Source organism: Calonectris borealis, chromosome 1 (genome assembly GCF_964195595.1).
Source record: "Calonectris borealis chromosome 1, bCalBor7.hap1.2, whole genome shotgun sequence".
Taxonomy (NCBI): domain Eukaryota; kingdom Metazoa; phylum Chordata; class Aves; order Procellariiformes; family Procellariidae; genus Calonectris; species Calonectris borealis.
The window spans coordinates 133989502-134010371 of record NC_134312.1 but is presented as its reverse complement, the minus strand read 5'-3'; the positions used below and the strand labels follow the sequence as shown (position 1 = coordinate 134010371).

Here is a 20870-nt window from a genome sequence, read left to right as displayed (position 1 = left end):
GCTGGTTGCTGATAGATATAAAGCAAAATTTCTGCATGTCCCAAACACCTGCAGCTTCCACCAAACCTGTGAGTTCAGGACATTATAAGACTTCAGTATTGAGTACAGGAAACGGGGACTGATGTGCCTTTCAGCTGACATCTGTGTATCATCTTTATGTTCTGGTAATTCTTTCAATGTTGTTTTGGTTTTTTTTGAAGTTGAAATCTTTGATGCGGCCACCAAAATCAGCAAGAGACAGACAGGACCAAGTGAAGGAGAGAATTCCCACAACCAGACCCAGTAAACACATTGCCAACCAGAATGTTGCAGGGAAAACACAACACATCTCTTCATCGGGCTCCACTGAGCCTTCAGACCCCGCCCTGAAGGAATGGAAACAAGTAGGTGAAAGCAAAGACAGGCGGATACGGAACCCCTCCTGCACAAAGCCGGCAGGCACTCTGTTCAGGCAATATGTTTGAGTCTGAGGGGACTGTCTCTTAATATGAAACCGATCATTCTTGGGAGTATAGTAGCCAGCTGTTAGTTCTTTGGATGCTTTTTGTAGACCTGGTAATAACGGCTTGTGATTTTATACCTTGCAAGTACAATTTATCCAGTGTTTTCTGTTTTTAGGCGTTAGGAGGAGGAAACTGCTCGGTATGAGATGTGTTTGCATGCCCTCATGTGGTTGGATCTGTTGGTACATACATGGTTGTCAGTTTAAATAGGTCAGACTGCAATTGTCGGCAATAGTGAGCACCTTTTTTGGCTGTGGTTTTGGCAGCAGAATGCTGATACTGTCCAAAAAAACCCAACTCCTGAGACCTACAGGCTGATTACTCAAGAGTGGGAATTTTTTGTCCTCTGGCTGTTCATTTCCTCTTGAATATTAGAGGCAATATGGAGCTCTTGTCATGCTGTAATTTAATAAATTGTGACAATTTGAAAAACTTAATTTGCACAGCAATTTAGAAGCTCAAAATTGAGTTGTCTATAAGTTTATTTTTCTGAGTTCTCTTCAGACAGCTGCTTTAAGGGGCACACATTTTTGTTTTGCTCTTGAGAAGCAAATCCGTCTCTGAAAATACATACCTGACCTACAAACTAATGTAATGGGCACAAGCAACCTCTCAAATCTGACGCTCGCCCAACTAACCAAGCCTCCATTGAGCCACACTCACAAATTTGAAGTGGAATGTGTTAGTGTAAACCTTGTCCAGTGAGGTTTAAACAAACACATTTTGCCTATTGTTTGCTACTGACTAGAATTATTAGGTTAGGTGACTTTAAACCATGATAATTCATCCTCATGTCTGTAAAATCTTGTTTTGAAACATGAGCTAACCCAAGACAATAAAGCCAAAGGCAACTTGTGTCATGTTTAGAGCAGGCACTCCCAAGCTTTACTTTAGGTAAAACCACCGACCCATGTGGTTATCAGGTCAGTGCTGGGAAATAGAAAATGCCTCTCACACCTACAAGTGAAGGCAGCAGCTGTGAAATAGCTCAGGTACCATTCCTGATGCACCTACCGGAGTCTGGAAGCTTCAGCTGTAAAAGGAGGTACATTTCTGAAATAATATTTCATCTGAAAAAGTTCATCCAAAATCTAGATAATGTTTCTTAAGAAAAGTAGAACAAAAGTTTCAGCCCAAAAGAATGCCCTGCTGAAAGGAAGGAAGAATACACGAGAACTACTTTTTAGCTCAGGTGTGTTTTCTCCCTGTACTATGGGGCTTTTGCCACGGCCAGTACTTTAGACAGCCATAGCCTGCCCATCCTCACCTACTGCCAGTCCTCACTTGCTTGAGTTTGCTATTTACAGATCCTTGACATACTTTGGAGTGATCCAAGAAGCCAAAAAGGCTGTACACCAAACAAGCGTCGAGGAGGAGGTTGTTGCTTTGGCCCTGATGTCACTGCCAAGCTGTTTGAAAGGTATAATCTGAAGATGCTCATCAGGTCTCATGAATTTAAGCCGGAAGGTTATGAGATCAGTCACGATGGGAAGGTAAGATGCCTCCACGTACAGTAGAGTTCTCCTGTGAATTTCACAGGCACATCCACAGTAGATTTGTCTGCAAAGCTAATTAAAAAAATGAGTGACTTCTTTAAAATGGGTTTGGGAGAATTGTGTGCTAGGTAGATGTTAGAACAAATTATGGAGTTCTGACAAACAAAATTCTTTACAGCTTCAGGGAGTGGGGACTGGCTTATTACTCATGTGAAAACAAATGAACATCAACAAAATCCCTGAGGAGAGTTATGTGTAAACACAGTGCAAGAAATGCTCTAAGGCTCTAGAAGCCTTTTAACTTAATCACTTCTCTTTTGGCCCTGCTTTCTGACATGCTGTATCAGAAGGCCAGCAAGAATCCTGAAAACCAGGTCTGTCTTAGAAAGAGGTTTCTGTTTAACAGCATGTTATATCACACTGCCCTCTGAACTGAAGTCTTCCTATGACAAGCCAAAAATATAGGCCTGGAGCTCTGACTTGAAAAGTGCAAGCAATTTGGTGAACGGCATAGTTGTTGATCCCTGGTTTTATATGCAGCCACTTAATTTTGTAACCTGCATGTTTTTCTAAGATCAGTTTCAGAAATCAGTCTCAAGAAGAGTTGTTCTAGCCAATCCAGTTTCTTTGTTTCCTATGATCAGGTTATCACTATATTTTCTGCCTCTAACTATTACGAAGAGGGGAGCAACCGGGGAGCATACATCAAACTGAATCCTGAACTGATTCCTCGGTTTGTACAGTATCAAGTCAGCAAGTACACACGCAGGCAGAATCTTCGGGAGAGGTAAAGCTGTGTGTTGTATGCAGTGAGCATGTACTCACTTAGCACGCGAGTACCTGCCACAAATCTATAGTTTGACTGAATAATTGAATAGGCACCTATTTTCCTTGGTTTTTTAGTTTACAGTTTAAAAATTAATACAGTAGACAAAAACATGCTCTGGGTACTCTAACTTGGTGCCCTGAGAAACTCCCAAAGGTAATTAGACGTGGTAAGCAGTTAGAACAGACAATTGTCAGGGACTCGTAAAGGGCCTGCACTTGCCTGTCAGGTCTGCTTTAAGGCTGCAGTGTTAATCTGGACAAATCCTGTTATGAATTGAGTCCAAAAAGTTTATCATGACAGCTTTGCCATGCCTAGCACTGTGGTCAGATTTACTAAAGCAAAGCAGCTTAGAATTACCTGCATAAACTCGATTATCTTGTAAGTTCAGATTATTCTTATGGGGCTTTGTTTGTTTTTTTGTTGGTTTTGGTCCCCCCCCCCCCCCATGTTGTCTTTTGATGACCCTAAACATACCGCATGTTAAGGGATATAAGAATTTGATAATGAATGTTGAGAAGCATAAAGTGCTAGAGGATGTAAATCCTTTAATGATCTGCTCTGCATTTTTTTTCTCCTAGGGTGGGTACAATTGAATCATCTGCCTTAAAGTCCTTACGAGAGAAGATTTATGCTCACAGGTCCGAACTCACTAGTGCTTTTGCACAGTATGACCTCAACGGCACAGGTAACACTACCTCTCCGTCCAGCTGCCACCATGGGGAAAACAGCTTTCATGGGGAGGGGGGGACGGAGGGGACAAACCCCATGGAGAGGGGTCCTGCCTGCCAGTGTAAGGCTGGAGGGGAGCAGAGGCTGGTTGATCTTACCTTCTTCCTGATCACAGAGGAGGACAGGTGTTAGCAAGCGCTTAGCCCCAGAAAACAACTTGAGGGGATGAAACTTTAAGTAGGTAGAAGAAAACAACTGAAACACATGAGCAAATAAGGAAATGGTGTTTGTTGTTGGGCAGAGAGTTTGGGCAGGCAAACCCAGCTCCAGAAGCTCAAAGGTCACCACCTTCACTTAGGAGTGTCTTCAGATGTTCAGACAGGGAATTGGGGTCCCAGGAGAGGGGGAACTGGTCTCCTCCTGAGTCTGGGAGATATTTGGGTAAAGTTGACTGGCTATGCCACTAGGAGGCACACGCTCACCCATCAGCTGAAGAAAAGTCAGTGGTAAGTTGATACATGAACCTTTTATGTAGGAGCAAGGAGTTAGTGATTTCTAGCACAAATACAACTTTTCCTCACGATGGTTTCTCACTTGACTGGGTTGTCATCGGTGCCCCTAAAAGGGCAGTCAGTAAGTGATGGTACTGTTTCTTTGGCCACTGAACAACTGTATAACATATTTCTGTCTTGGATTTTCAGTGACATAGGTCTCTATACTTGCAGCTCAGCTCAAATCTGAAGTACTCCTCATGGCATAGTCTGGTTTTCTCAAAAGGTATTTAAACATGCTGAACATCATAATAGAAACACAAAGTTGTTGAGGTTGGAAGGGACGTATGGAAATGTCTGGTCCAACCCCGCTGCTTGTTATTATGAGGGTTTTTATCCCAGGGTTAGGATAAAATGTTTATTTTTTGCAACTGTTCTTAAAAAGGGCGGAAGGCATGCTGGTGAACAATATGTGCTGTGTCACGTACTGCTTGTAACCATGAACTGACCCCTTCCGGCAGGCAAGATTTCTGTCAATGACTGGGCTGCAGCGATGGAGTCTGTCCTACAGCTGGAACTGCCCTGGAGGATGCTGCGGTCTCAATTAGCACAGATGAACCCAGATGGAGAAATTGACTTCATGTCATGTTTTTACGATTTGAAAATAGGTCAACCTATAAAAGAGGTAAGGAGGAAAACGCCTCCTTGCAAATCTTTTGGTGCAACTTGAGGCGTAAGACAGTGGTTTGGCCAATCAGGTAGACATCTACAGCTGAACTAGTTGCCAGGCTTCCTTTTATAGTCACTAGAGGGAAAAGAGCACTGCTAGGGTACGAATCATCATTCCCTGCTAAGGTAGATGCTTAAAATAGGTTGGATGAATCACATGCTAGAACTGCTTCTTACTTTCCGTTGACTCTCAAGGGCGTTTGGATAATGTAGCTGAGGAGATGCGACAAATCCTACCCAGAGCACTCAACCCTCACTCTTTGGGATGAGCTTTTCAAATGTGTTCCAGAGCCAATTCAGGCACCTGTAGGAGGGAGTCACATTTGTAGATGGAGTTTTAGATGCTTAATGGTAGCTGAGGTCTCTTTACAGAGTCCAGTTGTTACTGAGTGGCTGTATAGTGCTTTGGTACTCAGCTGTCTCCATCGTTTGTCTAAACAGCAGGATCCATTCACTTATGTACAGTGAAAGCTTTGTATGAGTGCATGGTGCGCAGCATCTTCCCTAGATTAGCCGTATTTCCACAAATAATTACTGAAGGTAGGAGGTGTGAAGGGCTCCTTCCCCCCATGCCCCACCATCTGAAAGTCACCGGTTTTAGCTGATTACTCCTCAGGGCAAGACACAAAGTATCATTCCAGGGAACTCGAGCGTAAGGAGTTTTTTTTAAACATTTGAGAAGTTAAACTGGGAACATAGATTTGGATAGTACATATTCTGCTGGTTAGACTTAACTCAAACCAAGGTCTGAATGGTTTCCTGTATGGGATTTCAAAACCAGGTTCAGCCAACTTTGGTGGAAACACTGTGCAGATACAGAAAGGATCTGGAGATCATCTTTAACATCATTGACAAAGATCACTCAGGTAAGTCTAGGTCACTTCACTGTACCAGCTCTGGGAAGCCTATACTAGTTATCTTTCCCCACTGTGTTTCCTCCTTAAGGCTTCTAAATATAGAGGAACTAGAGGCACTGCCATTTTTCCAGTTTAGTGAAGACTAATTTAAGCAGTCAGGCTGTAACCATATAAGGGACAGTGCACACAGCCTAACTTGAGAAAAAATTCTCACATATCCTATCTCCAGTACTGGCTTCACTCTCTTGGGGGCTTTTTTTTCCCCTTCCACTCTCACTCTCAGTATTTACTTCTTTCTCAATTCCACTGTTGAAAGCATTATATCATTACCTGACGTAAAAATGTACTTTAGTAATGAAATCATAGAATCATAGAATAGTTTGGGTTGGAAGGGACTTTTAAAGGTCATCTAGTCCAACCCCCCTGCCTTGGGCAGGGACATCTGCAACTAGATCAGGTTGCTCAGAGCCCCGTCCAACCTGACCTGGAATGGTTCCAGGGATGGGGCATCTACCACCTCTCTGGGCAACCTGTTCCAGTGTTTCACCAGCCTCATTGTAAAAAGTTTCTTCCTTATATCTAGTCTATATCTACCCTCTTTTAGTCTAAAACCATTCCCCCTTGTCTTGTCGCAACAGGCCCTGCAAAAAAGTCTGTCCCCATCTTTCTCATAAGCCCCCTTTAAGTACTGAAAGACCGCAATAAGGTCTCCCCAAAGCCTTCTCTTCTCCAGGCTGAACAACCCCAACTCTCTCAGCCTTTCTTCACAGGAGAGGCGTTCCACCCCCTGATCATTTTTGTGGCCCTCCTCTGGACCCGCTCCAACAGGTCCCTGTCTTTCTTGTGCTGAGGGCTCCAGAGCTGGACGCAGTACTGCAGGTGGGGTCTCACCAGAGCAGAGCAGAGAGGCAGAATCACCTCCCTCGACCTGCTGGCCACGCTTCTTGTGATGCAGCCCAGGATGTGGTTGGCCTTCTGGGCTGCGAGCGCACATTGCCGGCTCACGTCTGGCTTTTCGTCCACCAGTGCCCCCAAGTCCTTCTCGGCAGGGCTGCTCTCAATCCTTTCCTGCCCCAGCCTGTATTGATACCGGGGGTTGCCCCGACCACAATCACAATCACAAAACACACCCAAGCCACAGTAGGCAGGTAACTTTCTTGCAGTGAAGGAGTGTGCATGTAGGAAGTGGAAACAGCACTGGAAAAAGCAATCTGCTGTCTGTCTCCTTTAGGTCTGATTTCTCTTGAGGAGTTCAGCCAGACATGGAAACTCTTCTCTTCTCACCTGGGCATCGATGTAGATGACGGATCCCTTGACAAGTTAGTCCTCAGCATAGATTACAACAAAGATGGCCACATTGACTTCAATGAATTTTTAGAGGCCTTTCACGTGGTTCATAGACTAGAGAAAAAGGCAAACTCATGAAAAGGCAGAACTTCTTGTGTGCTGTCTTGGCAGCTCACTTTCCTGTCATTAGTCATAAGCAGTCTGGGAAACCAATCTCCTGACTGACAAACAATAAATGGGCTGCTCGATGCAGTAAGCACTGCAGTCACTGTATAAGCCTTTCTTTAGTCCCTTCTGGATGACATATACCTGCTAGGAATGAGACAGAAGAGATAAAACCCCACTACTTACAGGATTACTGTGTCACTGCCACATCCGTACCTTACAATTTATCCTCCCCCTTGGTGGCATCTTCCCCCACCGATCTCATCTGTGAACACCACCAAGGTTGCACCTACAAGCCCGTGGAAAGAGAAACTTTGGTACGTTTCTTTCAGCAGTCCTTAAAGACAGCTGAGAAATAGCGGTGATGACCACAAGGAACATATCTGAGGACGTAACAGGCACGACAGAGGCCTGCTGTGGACTGTCCAATCCAGGAGAGGAAAATAGGGAAGAGCCATGTAGTTAAAATAGGTAGTTCTGCATTTAATCTGCTCTTTGCATGATGCAGTGAAATCAAACCGTTCCAGGTCACTATCTATCCTCCTTGAAGTTCACAGACACAAGTTAAAGGACCTTAGTTGAAAGGTGTTTACACTTGCGCTAGATTTCCTCTTGCGACTGGTTACTTTTGCCTACATTTGTTGGGGTTGGGAGCTAAGAAACAGTCGTAACTCGTTACCTTAATGAAGGCTAAATCGTAGCATGTTAACGTAACATACGATAGATCACAAAATAAAGCTTTAGCTTTCACAGTAACCTGTAAGTGTGGTGTCTTTTTCCCTGCATTTTGGTATCCTATGCATATCGGAGTACAACACACTTTTCCTGAAGATTAACTGGACTTCTTTAAAACAAAAAGATGAGTAAGAACACAAAAGTAAACAAATTTTTATAGTACTGAACATAAATTAAACATAAATCCTTTACCAAGTAAACTAAGAAATTCCAAAATTGAGTTTTTGGAACACAGCAAGATGGAAGAGTCCAGTGCCCCCGGCCTCCCTCCGGACTGCAAGCCAATATTCTCATTCCTGCAAGTACCCCCCGTCCGCTCCTGTGGGGAGAGTAGGCAGATCTGGGCCGAATTCTCTTGCATGTTGCGCTCTGAAAGCAACACGCTGATGTGAAGCGCAGCCAGATCAGGAGCTCTTTGGAAACAGTATTACCTAATCCAGCCTTAGTGCATACAATGTGCACAAAGTGCTTTTTGGGTAGGAGAAGGTTCCGGCCTTGCCCATCTTTAAATTTGAAAAGCGAAAGATAAGCTAAGTAAAGTAGCTAGGTTTTATTTAATAACAGTGTTGAAAGTACAAAAAAAAAGCATCCTTCCCAGTTTATCATCACAGAATGTAACAGCAGCCCGAGCTTGCAGTACTGCGGTCTTTCTTAAATCTTCTTTTCTACAGTTAAATATAAAATACTTTCCCAGAAGTATTTTGTAACTTGACAGATGAATGAATAAACATGCACACACTTACTTTAATAGTGCAAACAAAATTTACAGTAAAATTTTAATGGCATTGGTAATATTGGATGTATATTTTTAGCATGCATTGATTCTGATCTACGGGCTGTGGGGATCGGTCCCACCTTACTCCAGTGGAGTGACAAAAAGGCTCCAGCTAAGATGGACAAACACTAGGGTGTGTGGTGGGATCTCGCGTCCCACCGTCGGTTTCCTTGCTGTGGGCACGAAGCAACAAGGCGGAATGGGATGGGGCAGCTCTGGAGTCCTCCTTTGCCAGCACCCCCCAGAAGAGAGGACAAAACCAGGCTGCACAACAAGACGTGGGAGCTCAGAAACGTGGCTGAGAGCCTCCAGCTTCGATGTCCCCCTCTAATGACACGCTCCTGAAGCTACCCAGCAGGAAGCTGAAGGATGCTCGCCTTGAGGGATCACTTCCTGAGGGGCTGGAAAGGTACGGACGCAACGCAGTGCTTCACGCAGTAGGCAGTGAGAAGAGGCTTTCAGCGATGCAGTACTGAAGTGTGAGAGGAGCTGAGTCATCGAGCCAAAAAAGAAAAGAGCCTGCCCCGTCAGCTGCTAGCGGCACACAGGAGCCCCTTACCCCTACCAGAAGAAGGGGGGGTGGCAGGGGGAGTAACTATGAAACATCTAATGCCAGGAATAAAAGCCACTTGAGAGTAAAACTGGGAGTGGGAGAGAGCCCGGCTATTTGTACTTAAATCCAACCTGTTCAAGCTGAAGCTCTTCTTCCATAACCCCACCCCCAATCTTTTTTTTTTATCCCACAATTTTATGCAGTGACTACTTAACATTCCAGCTGTGAGCAGTCCTTTGAGCAGGGACTGAATCAGCCTGCAGCTGCGTGCCAAGCTCCTGCCCTACAGGTACAGTCAGTCTTTACACCACTGGTGGCATCTCTCCCACCTTCAGGGCACCTCTGCTCCTGCCTCCGGACCATGCCAGAAGTGCCCAATGTTGAACCTGGACTGACGCGTCACTTGAGCCCCTGGCGGCAGCCAGAGGGGTGACACAGTCCCGCAGTGCCCAGTGCTCGCAGGGGTGCAGCCCAGGTGTTTCACCACCTGCACTAGGGACTGCGCAGCTCACCTTCGCCTCCCAGGAACAAGCAAAGGGCTCTCTCCCTGAGCAAGGAGACCACAATTAGCAGGGCAGAAGCCAGACAAACTTTGTACCCCAACCACTAGTTTTCATCTACTCGTAGGAGCAGCAGCAGAGGGGGATTAATGTCACTTTTGATCTAGTTTGACAAACTCTTGTCCTTCGCACAGGAGCAGGGAGAAGGAAGCAGCCGCGAGGCAGCGAGCAGGAGGGCGCTGGCCTGCAGGAGCTGGTTGGGGCCAGCACGCTGGACACAGCTCATTATTCTGGCCAGTGCCCCTGACCAGCCCCGTCCTCCGCTTGCGGGCATGCCTGGCTGCCCCCCGAGCCCTGTACGTGCTTCTGCCCCCACAGCTGCACACTGCTTAGGGCAGCAGTGCCCGTCAGACTGGAAAGACCAGGTCTCAGGTGGGTCTATTTTAATTCATTAATGCCCTTGTTTCTGAGGCACACCATGTGTCTGTTTACCTTTGCCTTCTTTCCATAAATGAGTTTCCAGGGACTTGAAGTTGGCCATCCTCTGCTGGCTCCCCGGGGAAGCCTGACAGCCAAGTTGTGCCTCTGCCAATTAGCTCAGCCCCCCACAAACTGCAAAGTCATCACGTATTTTAACTGGGAGCACACCCTCTGCTTTGCAACGGCTTAACACACACACACACACACACACACACACGGCTAGATAGCAAAGCAGGGGGTCTATATAAAACCTTATTTGCTTAATTAGGTTTGCACTAAAATGTGACTCTCCAGCTGGAACGGTTCTTTGGTCCAAGCAGTAATGCAGCAGCAAGTTGCAGCTGTGTCCGACCTGGAGGTAACACGAGTTTCCCTTCCATTGGCCTTGTGTTTCAGAATCCCACCCTTCACCACCAGCTACCTAAACTCTTCAAATTACCACAAAAATACTTTCCAAGTGCCTGCACTCCATGTGATAATTGATCATGATGATCATAAATGTACCAAAACCTAGGTCATACTACGAATTTCAAATTAAAGATACCAATGCTACTCCCATTAAAAAAAAAGTGTTGAGAGGTGTCCAGGTATGTTTGGCCATAGGCTCGATTGCTTTAGATTCAATGCAGCTGCACTGAAGTGAAACCAGTGAAACCAGCTACATCACCCTTCTTGTTTCTGAAAACAAGAACACATTGTCAGTAAAAAAGATAAATAAATTAAGAGTCTGAGGGAAAATCATCTTGCATCTCTCGCAATCTAGGATTCAACAAGAAAAGCAAAAATAACTGCTACTACTGACTTTTTGTATGATACCAGATAGAACAAGAAACCATCACACGGGCTCTCGTGTGCTCACGCTCTGCACTGTCACATCTGTCTGCTTAAACTAGACAAAGGATTTTACTTTCATTTACTGGGAAACAAGCTAAGTGCTCTCTCATGATACATATGAAAAGGAAAAAAAGCCAAAACCATAATGAAGGCAAAACCCTACGAAACAGGCACCATGCCAATAAAATGACTTCCACATCCAAGTGCTAACTGTACCTGACCCGTACCTTTACACTAGCCCCTCAACAGGCCCGCAGTTTTCATGGTGGTTAACACAGGACGTGCCTCTCTCAGGGCATCCAGTCCAAGGGCCCCTGGGTCCAGGGGAGTCCAACTCTCCTGGTCTCTGCAAAAACATGGTATCACCTCCTGAGGCCTCCTACCCCTTCGCTCTCTTGAGCCAGTGTCCAGATGTTGTTACAGCACCAGTGACTCTGTAGAGGGACAGCAGGTGGGGTGGCACTGCCATCGGGAGCTTAGCCTCCCCGGACCATGGGTGCTGGCGACTGGCCAGTGAGACAGGGGTTTACTTCCCTCCTTTCATCAAGGTATTTCAGATATCTGTATAAAACTGGAACAAAAAACCTCATTCTCAAAAGCACCACATACTATTGTTAAAAAAAAAACGTTTTCAAACCTTGTTATGTTTTGAAAGAGTGGAGGGGGGTCTCAGAAATATGCTTATCAGGCTTACTAGCACAGAAAATACTTAATTTTTACAGGCCATATCTGCTCTTTTCCCCTCTACCTGGCAAGACAAAATCGCTCTGATCCTCTCTGCTCGCAGGGCGGCAGTGCCAGCACACCTCCACGCTGCTGAGGGAGCCTGTGACCACAGGAGAGGCTACAGCTACAGCCACTTTCCTAAGCTGTCAGCCAGATGTGTGCTGGCTGGTGGCAAAACCAGCAGCTCCAGCACAAGGAAAACCACAGCCGACGCCGGGGGTAAAGCAGGGTTTTCCCCTCCAGAGGCAGCCTACTTCCGTTTTCAGTTTAAACGGCCACGGAGCCATTTCCCTGCAGGACACACCTATTCTTGCAGCAGCTCGGAGCAGCCGCAGAAACTGGTTTCCAGTGGACAGATTCAAGGCGCATGCACTAACCCGGGAGGTGTCTGAAGGGAGACTTCCAGGCAGCCCATCCCTAACTACATGTGACAAGTGCGACTTCAAATTAAAAAAAAAAGAAAAAAAGGAAAAGAAAAAAAAAAAAGAGAAACATCAAAGCCTTCCATAAACTCACGCTGGGCTGGAAGGGTGACAATTATGCCCTTCTTAACTCTGAGGCTATTTGCAAGGGAAAGGATCGGGAGACTTGGAAAGGGTGCTGGAGTGGAAGAGGTTTATCTTGCTCCATTCGGAGAAAAGGATTACAGGCATAAAACTATCTGTCACCTTGGAGAAGCTGGAGTCTTGAGATTTTGCCTCCAAAGCCTTCGGGATGCAGGGAAGGAAGCTATTTCGTTCATATTAAAGACAGATGCAGCCTCCTGACAGAGGCTATCTTCTCAAATCAGTGGATATTGTAAGACATTTGTCTCTCCTGGCGTTAGCCCTGCACTGACTAGGTGCAAATGACATGAGAATCAGGATAAACGTGTATTAGAAGTATCACCTGGTTATTTCAAGTTATTGCTATTCCTCTAATTTACATTTCCCGGGATGTGCATTAGTGATTCACAATGATGTACATTTACACACAGCAGGAGAAAAAATTAATGAATTCCATCACTTCCCTTATTTGGGAGACTTTATGCCTGAGATACAGCTCCCTCATTTTATTATGCCTTTTGATCTCCACAGAGTAATCTGTTTTCCCCTTGGCAGAACTGTATAATTCTCGCTAATGGAATATGAATTACATTTATGCACTTTGGGCAGAATAAGCCTCATTATTTGTTATTTCTCGCACGCTCTCTTAAAACCAGGCCAAATTCCACCTACCTGTCCCCCGCAGGTAGGCATGCACGTAGCATGATGACTACTGTAAAATGCTGAGGTAGTGCACGGCAAACATACATGCAGAAACTAAATGAGAGGTTCATGACACGGAAATGGGGAGAAAGAGCTTCTGAGCCTTCCCTCCCGCATGAGGCATCGCTTATTGCATCGCACAGCCTGTGCTAGGCAGGAAATCATGTAAATAAATAATTATGGCTTTTGTTAGGTACGTCATGGTGCCATAGGCCCCACTTGGAGCACTATCGTAAAAAAAGTGGCAAATTCCTGTGGCTACGTCCTTCTCCAAGATACTACCAGTAGCTCCAAACGATTTCTGAAAAGACACAAGCAAAGAAGTAAAGAAAGTTAGGCGTGCATGCTTATTTACTGGAAAAAACCCACACAACATGATTTTGCATTTGTTCTGAATACTGAAAGAAATTCTCCTTTCCCTCATGAAAACCTTAATCAGGATTATTATAGGACCCACATGACTTAGTTGGATCAGCGTAAGTAAATGAGGAACATATAACTTCACAGATTTTTGTCCTTTGCGGGGGGGGGGGGTGGGATTACTCAAGTATTGGTAATTCTAATGCCTTGGTAAAGCAAAACTTCACTTCAATCTACCCACTTACTTCAGAGCTTGTTAGCCGCTACAATTTTATTCCCTTTAAATCTCCCACAATTCTTAAATTAGTTTTCCAAATATATTTCCTGAAGATACTTCAGTGATTTGGTCTGTCTTTGTAGGGGAAAGAATAAGGATAAGATCAAGCTCATCACACATACTAAAAAAGGAGCAGGGGAGAATTTTCAAATGCAGAGGCTTCCCACCGCTGCCCTTTGAACTCACCAACTCCTGCAGAAACAGGTCATTGGCCAAGTGCACGATGCGATCCACGTGGATGATGCCCCCAATGCTGTTCACCTCGATGTCAGAGAGGAACGTGAGAACGAGAATAGCTTCCACCAAGAGCTGCCTGTACTCAGGCTGGGGTACGTGGTTCAGCACCGACTCCACGTGCACAGCAAACTTGATTTCGCACGGGGTCATCTGGCAAGTTTGAGTGGAAACAGAAAGAAAAACCGACAAATCCAAAAGACTAGTTCCCCACATCCTGCAAGCACTTCAACATATGCTCCTCTCTGCACATGGGGGTAGACTGACTGAAGCGAACAAAATGTTTGTGCGGCTTTAGCACTTACAGAAGCTTTTTGTGTTGCTAGGCCCTGATCCTGCAAACAGTTATGCAACTTCCAGAAGACTGCTCCAGCCCTGCAACCCATCACACACGCATTTTAGTTACATACAGGACTGCTGATGCTTAGCTGGCGAATTAACTCTTTGCTCCTCATGCTGCGGTCTCACGCGCCCTGCCTTCTAAGTATCTTTCTGGCATCGCAGGTTAGTTGCAAAGCCAAAATTATTGTTGAGTTTTAAAAATAACCACCTGCTTAGAGCGAATCTTTTCCACACAGAGATGTAACTATATTGTTTGTAAAGCAGCCTAATTTGCACTGGCATAGCTGTATGGATGTTATGTGGAAGGCTGCTGCCTTAGGAGGTTTGTGCTTATTTAGTTTGATTTCTTTAAACAGCAAAATTAGATACTGTCTAGGTCTGACAGGCTAAAAATATAAGCCTATTTATCTACACAATAGGAATAAATAAAGCTCTCCATTCTGCAAAAAAAGGTTTAAATTTGGCAGAAAATTCCAGCTCCTCTCTTCAGCTGTTACCACCGTCCCTCAGAAGAAAAGGAAGCCAGAGACAAATCTGAGGGAACCAGACAGGACAACAGTCTCAGGCACACAAGCACCTCTCTTGCGCCGATGGATTACTGTTCACAAGAGTTTGTTTTATAGATGTGTATTCAAAACTTGTCAGAGTGCCTACAGACAGAATGGCAATCCAACTAAGGAAAAAAATGTAAGGAAATGTTATGGATTTAAAGAGTCAAAGCTTTGGTTAGAAACAACCATCCTTAATTGGTATTTACTTTTGAGACTGTGATGCCAAAATACACTGGCTACTATTGCAGCATATTAAAAAAAAAGCTGCAAGCAACGTGTCTGCCTCATTCCAGCAAAGCTGTGCTCTCTCCTCACCCTGCCCGAAGGATTGCCATCAGCCCCCCTCTTTCAAGCACTGCTCCGTGAGCGCACGGGGTGAGTGAAGGTGCGCAGAGGGGCAGGCTCGGCAAAGGGGAAACCTGCCAGAAACCTGCTCCCAGGCCTGCCTGGCAGGAACTCATCTGCACAGCCCCGGGGAAGCTGGCAGAAGTGCTGGGGGAAGGTCCAGATCTTCCAACCTTCTTAAAACCAAGGATCTGCGACAGCAGCCCCGCTGCATCTTACACTGTCAAACCAAACATTCAGTCATGGGGCTAGAAAATCGTTGGTGTTTTACTGTACCTCTCTGGTGGTTGAAGAAGGAAGGACGTACCCATCAATGGACAGACCATGGCACTGAAACAACAACATTTTGACAATGAACAGAAATTACAGTTCTTACAAGTAAATCTGAGTGTTCTCTGATACCAGCCAATGTAACAACCCTCAGTTAAAAAAAAAAAACCACCACAAAACCCCACAAAAAAACCCAAACAACAAGAAGAACAAAACCTGTTAAAAATATTATTTCACTTTTGCTGAAGAAGTTACATGTAACCTGGCAAATGTTAGAAATAGCCTGACATGACAAGTAGAGCACTTGCTGTGTTCCAGTCCAGCTACTGAAGGGGAGGAAAATATTTAGAGAGCCACTACAGCAAGAGGCACACAAAGGAGGAAAACAAATCAATGAGAATATTCTGTGGAAAAGGATGTAGAAATAAAAGACAATGCAAAAGCACAACAGACCACGAAAGTGAGAACCTTTATTTTTTATTTAAGCTAAAAAAAAAAAAAATTTAGTTACGTGTTTCAGATCTAGGGCACCACAACTCAAGGATTCCTTGTCAACATGTTGTGGTGCTTGGACATGGGCCACCAACAGTGGGGGAGAGGTGGTGTTAGAAATACCAAGTGGCGTACAAGAAAAGAGTGACAAAACCTAAATGGTGAGAAGGCAGGCTAAGGAATGACATTTCTGGGTACTGGAGGTACAAAAACGCACCAAGAAGAAGAGAGAGCTTTCATGAATAGTCCAAAGAGAGTTTAAGAATGAAATAGTGAAGACAACTTAAATAAGCACAATTGATTTCAACAGCCAGAAAACCATTCCAATACTCCCAGCTATTACGTTAGGTCAGGACAGAAGTGATGCTCACTCTACTGAAAGATCCCATTAGTAAATAGCCACGAGGTCATATATGACTCGTCTTGGCTGACATCAACACTAACAGCTTCAGCAGAAGTGATTTTAGAAGGACAACCAAAACCAAGCTGAGCTGGTGATGCACATTTTTCCCAACTGTGTAGGCATAAACAGCTCAGTGCTGCAAGGTGCCAAATGCTGGCTTTCATCCAGCAAAGCAGACGAACAGGTGCATAATCACTTTGAAATGAGTAAAAATTCATAATTCCCCTCTCCTCCTTCCTGGAGAGCTGCTTCAACACATTTCCATACCCCTGATCTCCAAGGTGCTGGCAAGGATTACTTTTCACTTAAAAACAAACAAAAAAATGTTAAGAATGCCATACAGCCCAGAAGAGCCAGCAAGAGATCTCAAGACATTTTGGAAGAGTCAGCGCAGTTTCCTACTTTATTCCTTGCAGCCTTTCTGAACTGGAGCACACGAACTGCACTGCATTGCAGTGCCCCTCAGTGGCACTGACCACAACTTGCATTAGGCCATGGGTGATGCAAAACAGACAGTGGTGGAACAGAATCGTTCAGCCCAAATTCAGTGCCGGCAGTTTCATAGAAAAATGCACTTTCAAACACACACGTGAACTTGTGTTAACGGAGCTCTTTCATGTTCAAGAGACACACTCCTACTAATGACTCCAGTTTCCACCGGTCTTCCAGCTGAAGACCAACTTCAACTCCCAGCAACACGCCGCCTCTGGACCACCACCTCCCCAAGTTACCGTACAGCTTGCTTGCTTCCTGCCCTCCACAGCTGTCAACTTACCTTCTGAAGGATTTTCCACACTTTCTCATAAAAGCCAACAGGAACTCTGTTAATAGCACCATCAAGCCTCCTTCTGCGCAGCCACTGCCCTTTTCGGTGACCCCAGCTCGTGTCTCCATTGGAGCCACTAGGAGAAGTACTAGTGGGAGACGATGGAGTACTGCCCCTCTGTAAGAAACATTAAAGCCTTGGTTAGTCTCTTTCTACCACCCCAAGTGCCACTCCTGGTGAATACATCACACTGTTACAATGCTACCTCAGAACCAGGGAAAAAATACAGGCCATGATGTCATACAAGATGACGGAGCAGGATTGATCCCTTTCTCTCCCCTTCACAACAAGCTTCACTTCTCCAGTACTTCAATCATTTCTCAACAAAACAGGCAAGCAGTTCAACAAGGCATAACCCAGTAAACTTCACTGCTTGGTTCAACACAGGGCATGACTATTTCAACAAGCATGAGTTGGCTGCCAGGGCAGTGTCACTGGTGTGCAAGATGGTGGGATTTGCAGGTAGGTCTGACTCGGACTTCGGGCTCAGTATTGTAGGAGAACCAAAGGGTCCATGAATCCAGCAAGAGGGGTCCTCCATGCAAAATGCTCCATTAAAGTAAGTAGATTAAAAATTGACTTCATGGTCATGTAATCATCGTGCCTGCCTCTCTGTAAGTATCATTCTTGTTTCCTTTATTGTCACTATTGCTCTATTATTTTACTCTACCAGTCTTGGAGACTAAATTAGGCAGCAAATCATCTTTGAAGCTGTGGCACTACCACCAAATTCTTGTTCCCATTTCCACACATGCAGTCTGCCTACTCTTTGCACTCCCAGAGACCGTGCTCTTCCGTTTCCTCATTCCTTTTTGCACATCTATTATTTTCAGCCCAGAAAGTACTTCACTGACAGCCCCATCTCAAATCCCATCATTTCTGAGTGAGGAATTACCTAAGCAAGTACTGGGGAAAGTGGGAAATAAGAACGAAACTGTACATTTGCAAAGCATAGGCTCACTGACTACACAGCCAAGCTCTGCAAAAAGACCAGCAAATGCAAACAAAGTCCATATTCACTCCTGTTGGTATCAGTGAGGCATAGGTGGTGTTCCCTTGATGGCTTGATGCATGCTATTCCTTTCCACTGCACACTGAGACAAACAGAACTTCCTCCACTCTGTTGCGCAGAGCGAAGGGATGCAGGAGGCCAGCAGGAGGGTGGGTGCCAAAGTAGAGAAATGCATCTGCATACAATAATTAATCTGGCTACTCAGGTGGTTCAGAGAAGCAAAGGTCTCCCTGAACAATTCCGTGCATTTGAATCAAACACACAGTTGAAGCCTGCCTTTCTGGTATGTGGGAAGAGAGAGGCAATAGCAACCTGGCAGTTGTCAGGCCAGGCAACAGGGCTAGTAGTGCTCTGCAGTTGTGTATTTAGGACACTTGGGAGGTGTGCCATCGACAGCAAGCCTGCAGACGCAGAGAACCACGAATCACAACCGCCAGTTTAAAGTGCACGCGTAGCTGCAAGCTCTCCATCTCTTTGTGACAGATTTGGAGCCTCAGACTTACTTTAAATTGTTGAAGTATTTGTTGGTAAAATATTTAAACAATTATCTTCCTTCTTAACAGCAAGAGCTTAAGAAGAGCTACAGTTCTCTGCCTTGAAACAAGATGACTGCCTGAGGAGATACCCATGCCCATAAAACCCCTGCCTCAGCAACCTGAAGCTGTTCTGGGTTTATTAGTCCATAGACTGCCAGCATTTATCAACGCTACATTACTTTTAAAAACTGATGACACCTGTAACGTAATCCACCATCAAGTAGCTAAATCTGCTATAGTGCTTTATCTGCTACAACTGCTTAAGCTTCAGAAGAACTAAGTGGATCTAAATGCGAGACTCAACTTCTATTAAAAGATTACCAATGAGAATTGGTTCCCAATGAAGATAAACGAAACAAAGAGGTAGGGTTTGAAAAGAAGTTTTTATGCAGGAGAAGCCACAGGAGGTGTCTAGAGCTAAGACCCTCGCACACACACGCAGGGTGAAGAGCAGGTGCAGAGCTGCAGACGGTGTTTTACCATGGAAGCGAACATGATGCTGGGCATGGAGTGGCCCTCATGAAAAAACTACAAAACAAAACCAGACAACAACATGTCAGACAGACAGCCATGACAGAACAGGATGCAAACAAGGTTAAGCAACCCCTCTGTGCAAAGACAAGAAACACGGAATAAGCTCAGGTACTCAGGGGAAAGCTGTGACAGCCCCCGGACTCTTGCAGTGCTGCACTTCAGCTGACTTCAGGGCACCTGCTGCCGATTCCCCGGGTCACCACGAGGCAGACCCCGCCGTGCCAGGAGCTGCCTTGGTTGTGGTGCAGCCACAAGCTTCCCACGCCATCCATGGAGCTCCAAGCATGGCCAACACAAACTGCCACAGCTGAAGATGCATGCAAAAGCTTCCCTGTGACTCAGGGCTGGGAAAAAAGCACAAGCTCCCCACTCCCATTCCCCATTCATTGCAATGTCAACAGTTTCTCTTTGCACAAGAAGGTCATCTTGGTGCAGAAAGTCTGTGGGCTGCCAACTGGGTGGGCAGAGCTAAACGAAGAGCTGCAAGGCAAAATTTTCGCTGAAATGTGGATCCACCACCTCAGACTTACAGCACTTTTCTGTAACTGTCCACCCCAAGCCATGCCTCTGAATTAACTGTTAATGGTTCAGACCCAGGCAAAGGCTTGATGTTCAGACTCAAGAAACAACGGCGGCAAACGAAAGAGCTGCAGTTGCTCAACACCTGAGCTCTGGTGCAGCGATGTTAGTGCAAGTACTTGAAATGTTCCTTTTAACACAAATGTGACTCCCCCTCGCCCTCCCCCCGGCAAAATGACATTAAATTAGTATCTAGTGAATTATTCAGAGAATGCAGTGAGATGTAGCAGGAAGCAGCATGAATGGCAAGGTGGGGGGAACAAAAATAAAACCAGCCAACTCCTCCTCTGCACAAAATATTAAGTTTCCATCTAATGCAAAAGCAACCCTGGAAACATATTTCCAACCTCAACAAGTGTTTCAAGCTCAAGCCCACCTCTGTATTTAAAACAAAATAATGCTGCCACCTAGTGCCTAGTCCCTCTTCCTTCCTGGAAAGGCCCTGAAGTCAGACACCTGCTGTACGACTGCGAGCCCTGCTCAGACTGAAGCCCCAAAGTCACTTCAGGGCCGGTGGAAAGCACTTAGCAGCACCTTCACAGCCACAGCCGTACCACGAGGCTCGGCCATGACCACGCTCAGGCAGTGGTGTGGCTCAAACATGGCAACTAGGTCTCGTGAGACAGGCACCGTGCGTTTCACAGGTGCCTTTGCTTCCCTGCCTGATCGTGTCCGATGAAGAATCATTAACTGAACTTTGTCACCATCAAACGCTCCATGTCAAGACGACGCAGAAATGCCACTCCTTTCTGAAGGCTTATCAAGCAAATCTGTTTCATATAATCAAAGGAAAACATCACATACTTCCTCAGAAACTTACAGAAATGGCCTCAGATTAAACGAATCAGGCTTGATAAGCTCTTAGAAGAGAGGGTCTTTTAAAAATATGTTTCTAATATAGAATCACAGCATGATTTGGATTGGAAGGGACTTTTACAGATCATCTAGTCCAACCCCCCTGCTGTGGGCAGGGACATCTTTCACTAGATCAGGTTGCTGAGAGCCCAGTCCAGTCTGACCTTGAACACTTCCAATGACGGGGTATCCACAACTTCACTGGGCAACCTGTTCCAGTGGCTCACCACCCTCATCGTAAAAAATTTCCTCCTTATGTCCAAACCAAAACTAACATCTTTCACTTTAAATCCACTGCCCCTTGTCCTGTGATAACAAGCCTTGGCAAAAAGTCTCTCTCCACCTTTCTTATAAGCCGCCTTTGTATACTGAATGACC

At 45.3% G+C, this 20870-nt stretch overlaps 2 protein-coding genes across 3 annotated transcripts in view; one reads left to right on the top strand and one right to left on the bottom strand.

The window, feature by feature from the left end:
- The window catches only part of PPEF1 (protein phosphatase with EF-hand domain 1), a 31526-nt gene extending 23744 nt beyond the window's left edge, over positions 1-7782 (top strand). The window contains exons 10-16 of the mRNA XM_075175352.1: positions 201-383; positions 1811-1996; positions 2644-2786; positions 3407-3513; positions 4510-4673; positions 5499-5583; positions 6806-7782. Coding sequence (XP_075031453.1) covers positions 201-383; positions 1811-1996; positions 2644-2786; positions 3407-3513; positions 4510-4673; positions 5499-5583; positions 6806-6999 — 1062 coding nt within the window. The 3' untranslated portion in view covers positions 7000-7782. The remainder of the gene's footprint in view (positions 1-200; positions 384-1810; positions 1997-2643; positions 2787-3406; positions 3514-4509; positions 4674-5498; positions 5584-6805) is intronic.
- A 4855-nt stretch (positions 7783-12637) lies between these two features.
- PHKA2 (phosphorylase kinase regulatory subunit alpha 2) overlaps positions 12638-20870 on the bottom strand; it is a 44516-nt gene continuing 36283 nt past the window's right edge. Inside the window, exons 28-32 of one of the 2 annotated variants that reach the window (XM_075175340.1) lie at positions 19005-19052; positions 16926-17093; positions 15262-15315; positions 13700-13900; positions 12858-13177 (exon numbers count right to left, since the gene is read on the bottom strand). In XM_075175340.1, the coding sequence (XP_075031441.1) occupies positions 13004-13177; positions 13700-13900; positions 15262-15315; positions 16926-17093; positions 19005-19052 (645 nt within the window). In that variant the 3' untranslated portion in view covers positions 12858-13003. Of the gene's footprint in view, positions 13178-13699; positions 13901-15261; positions 15316-16925; positions 17094-19004; positions 19053-20870 lie in introns of both variants that reach the window. The other variant, XM_075175331.1, reaches the window with a different exon arrangement.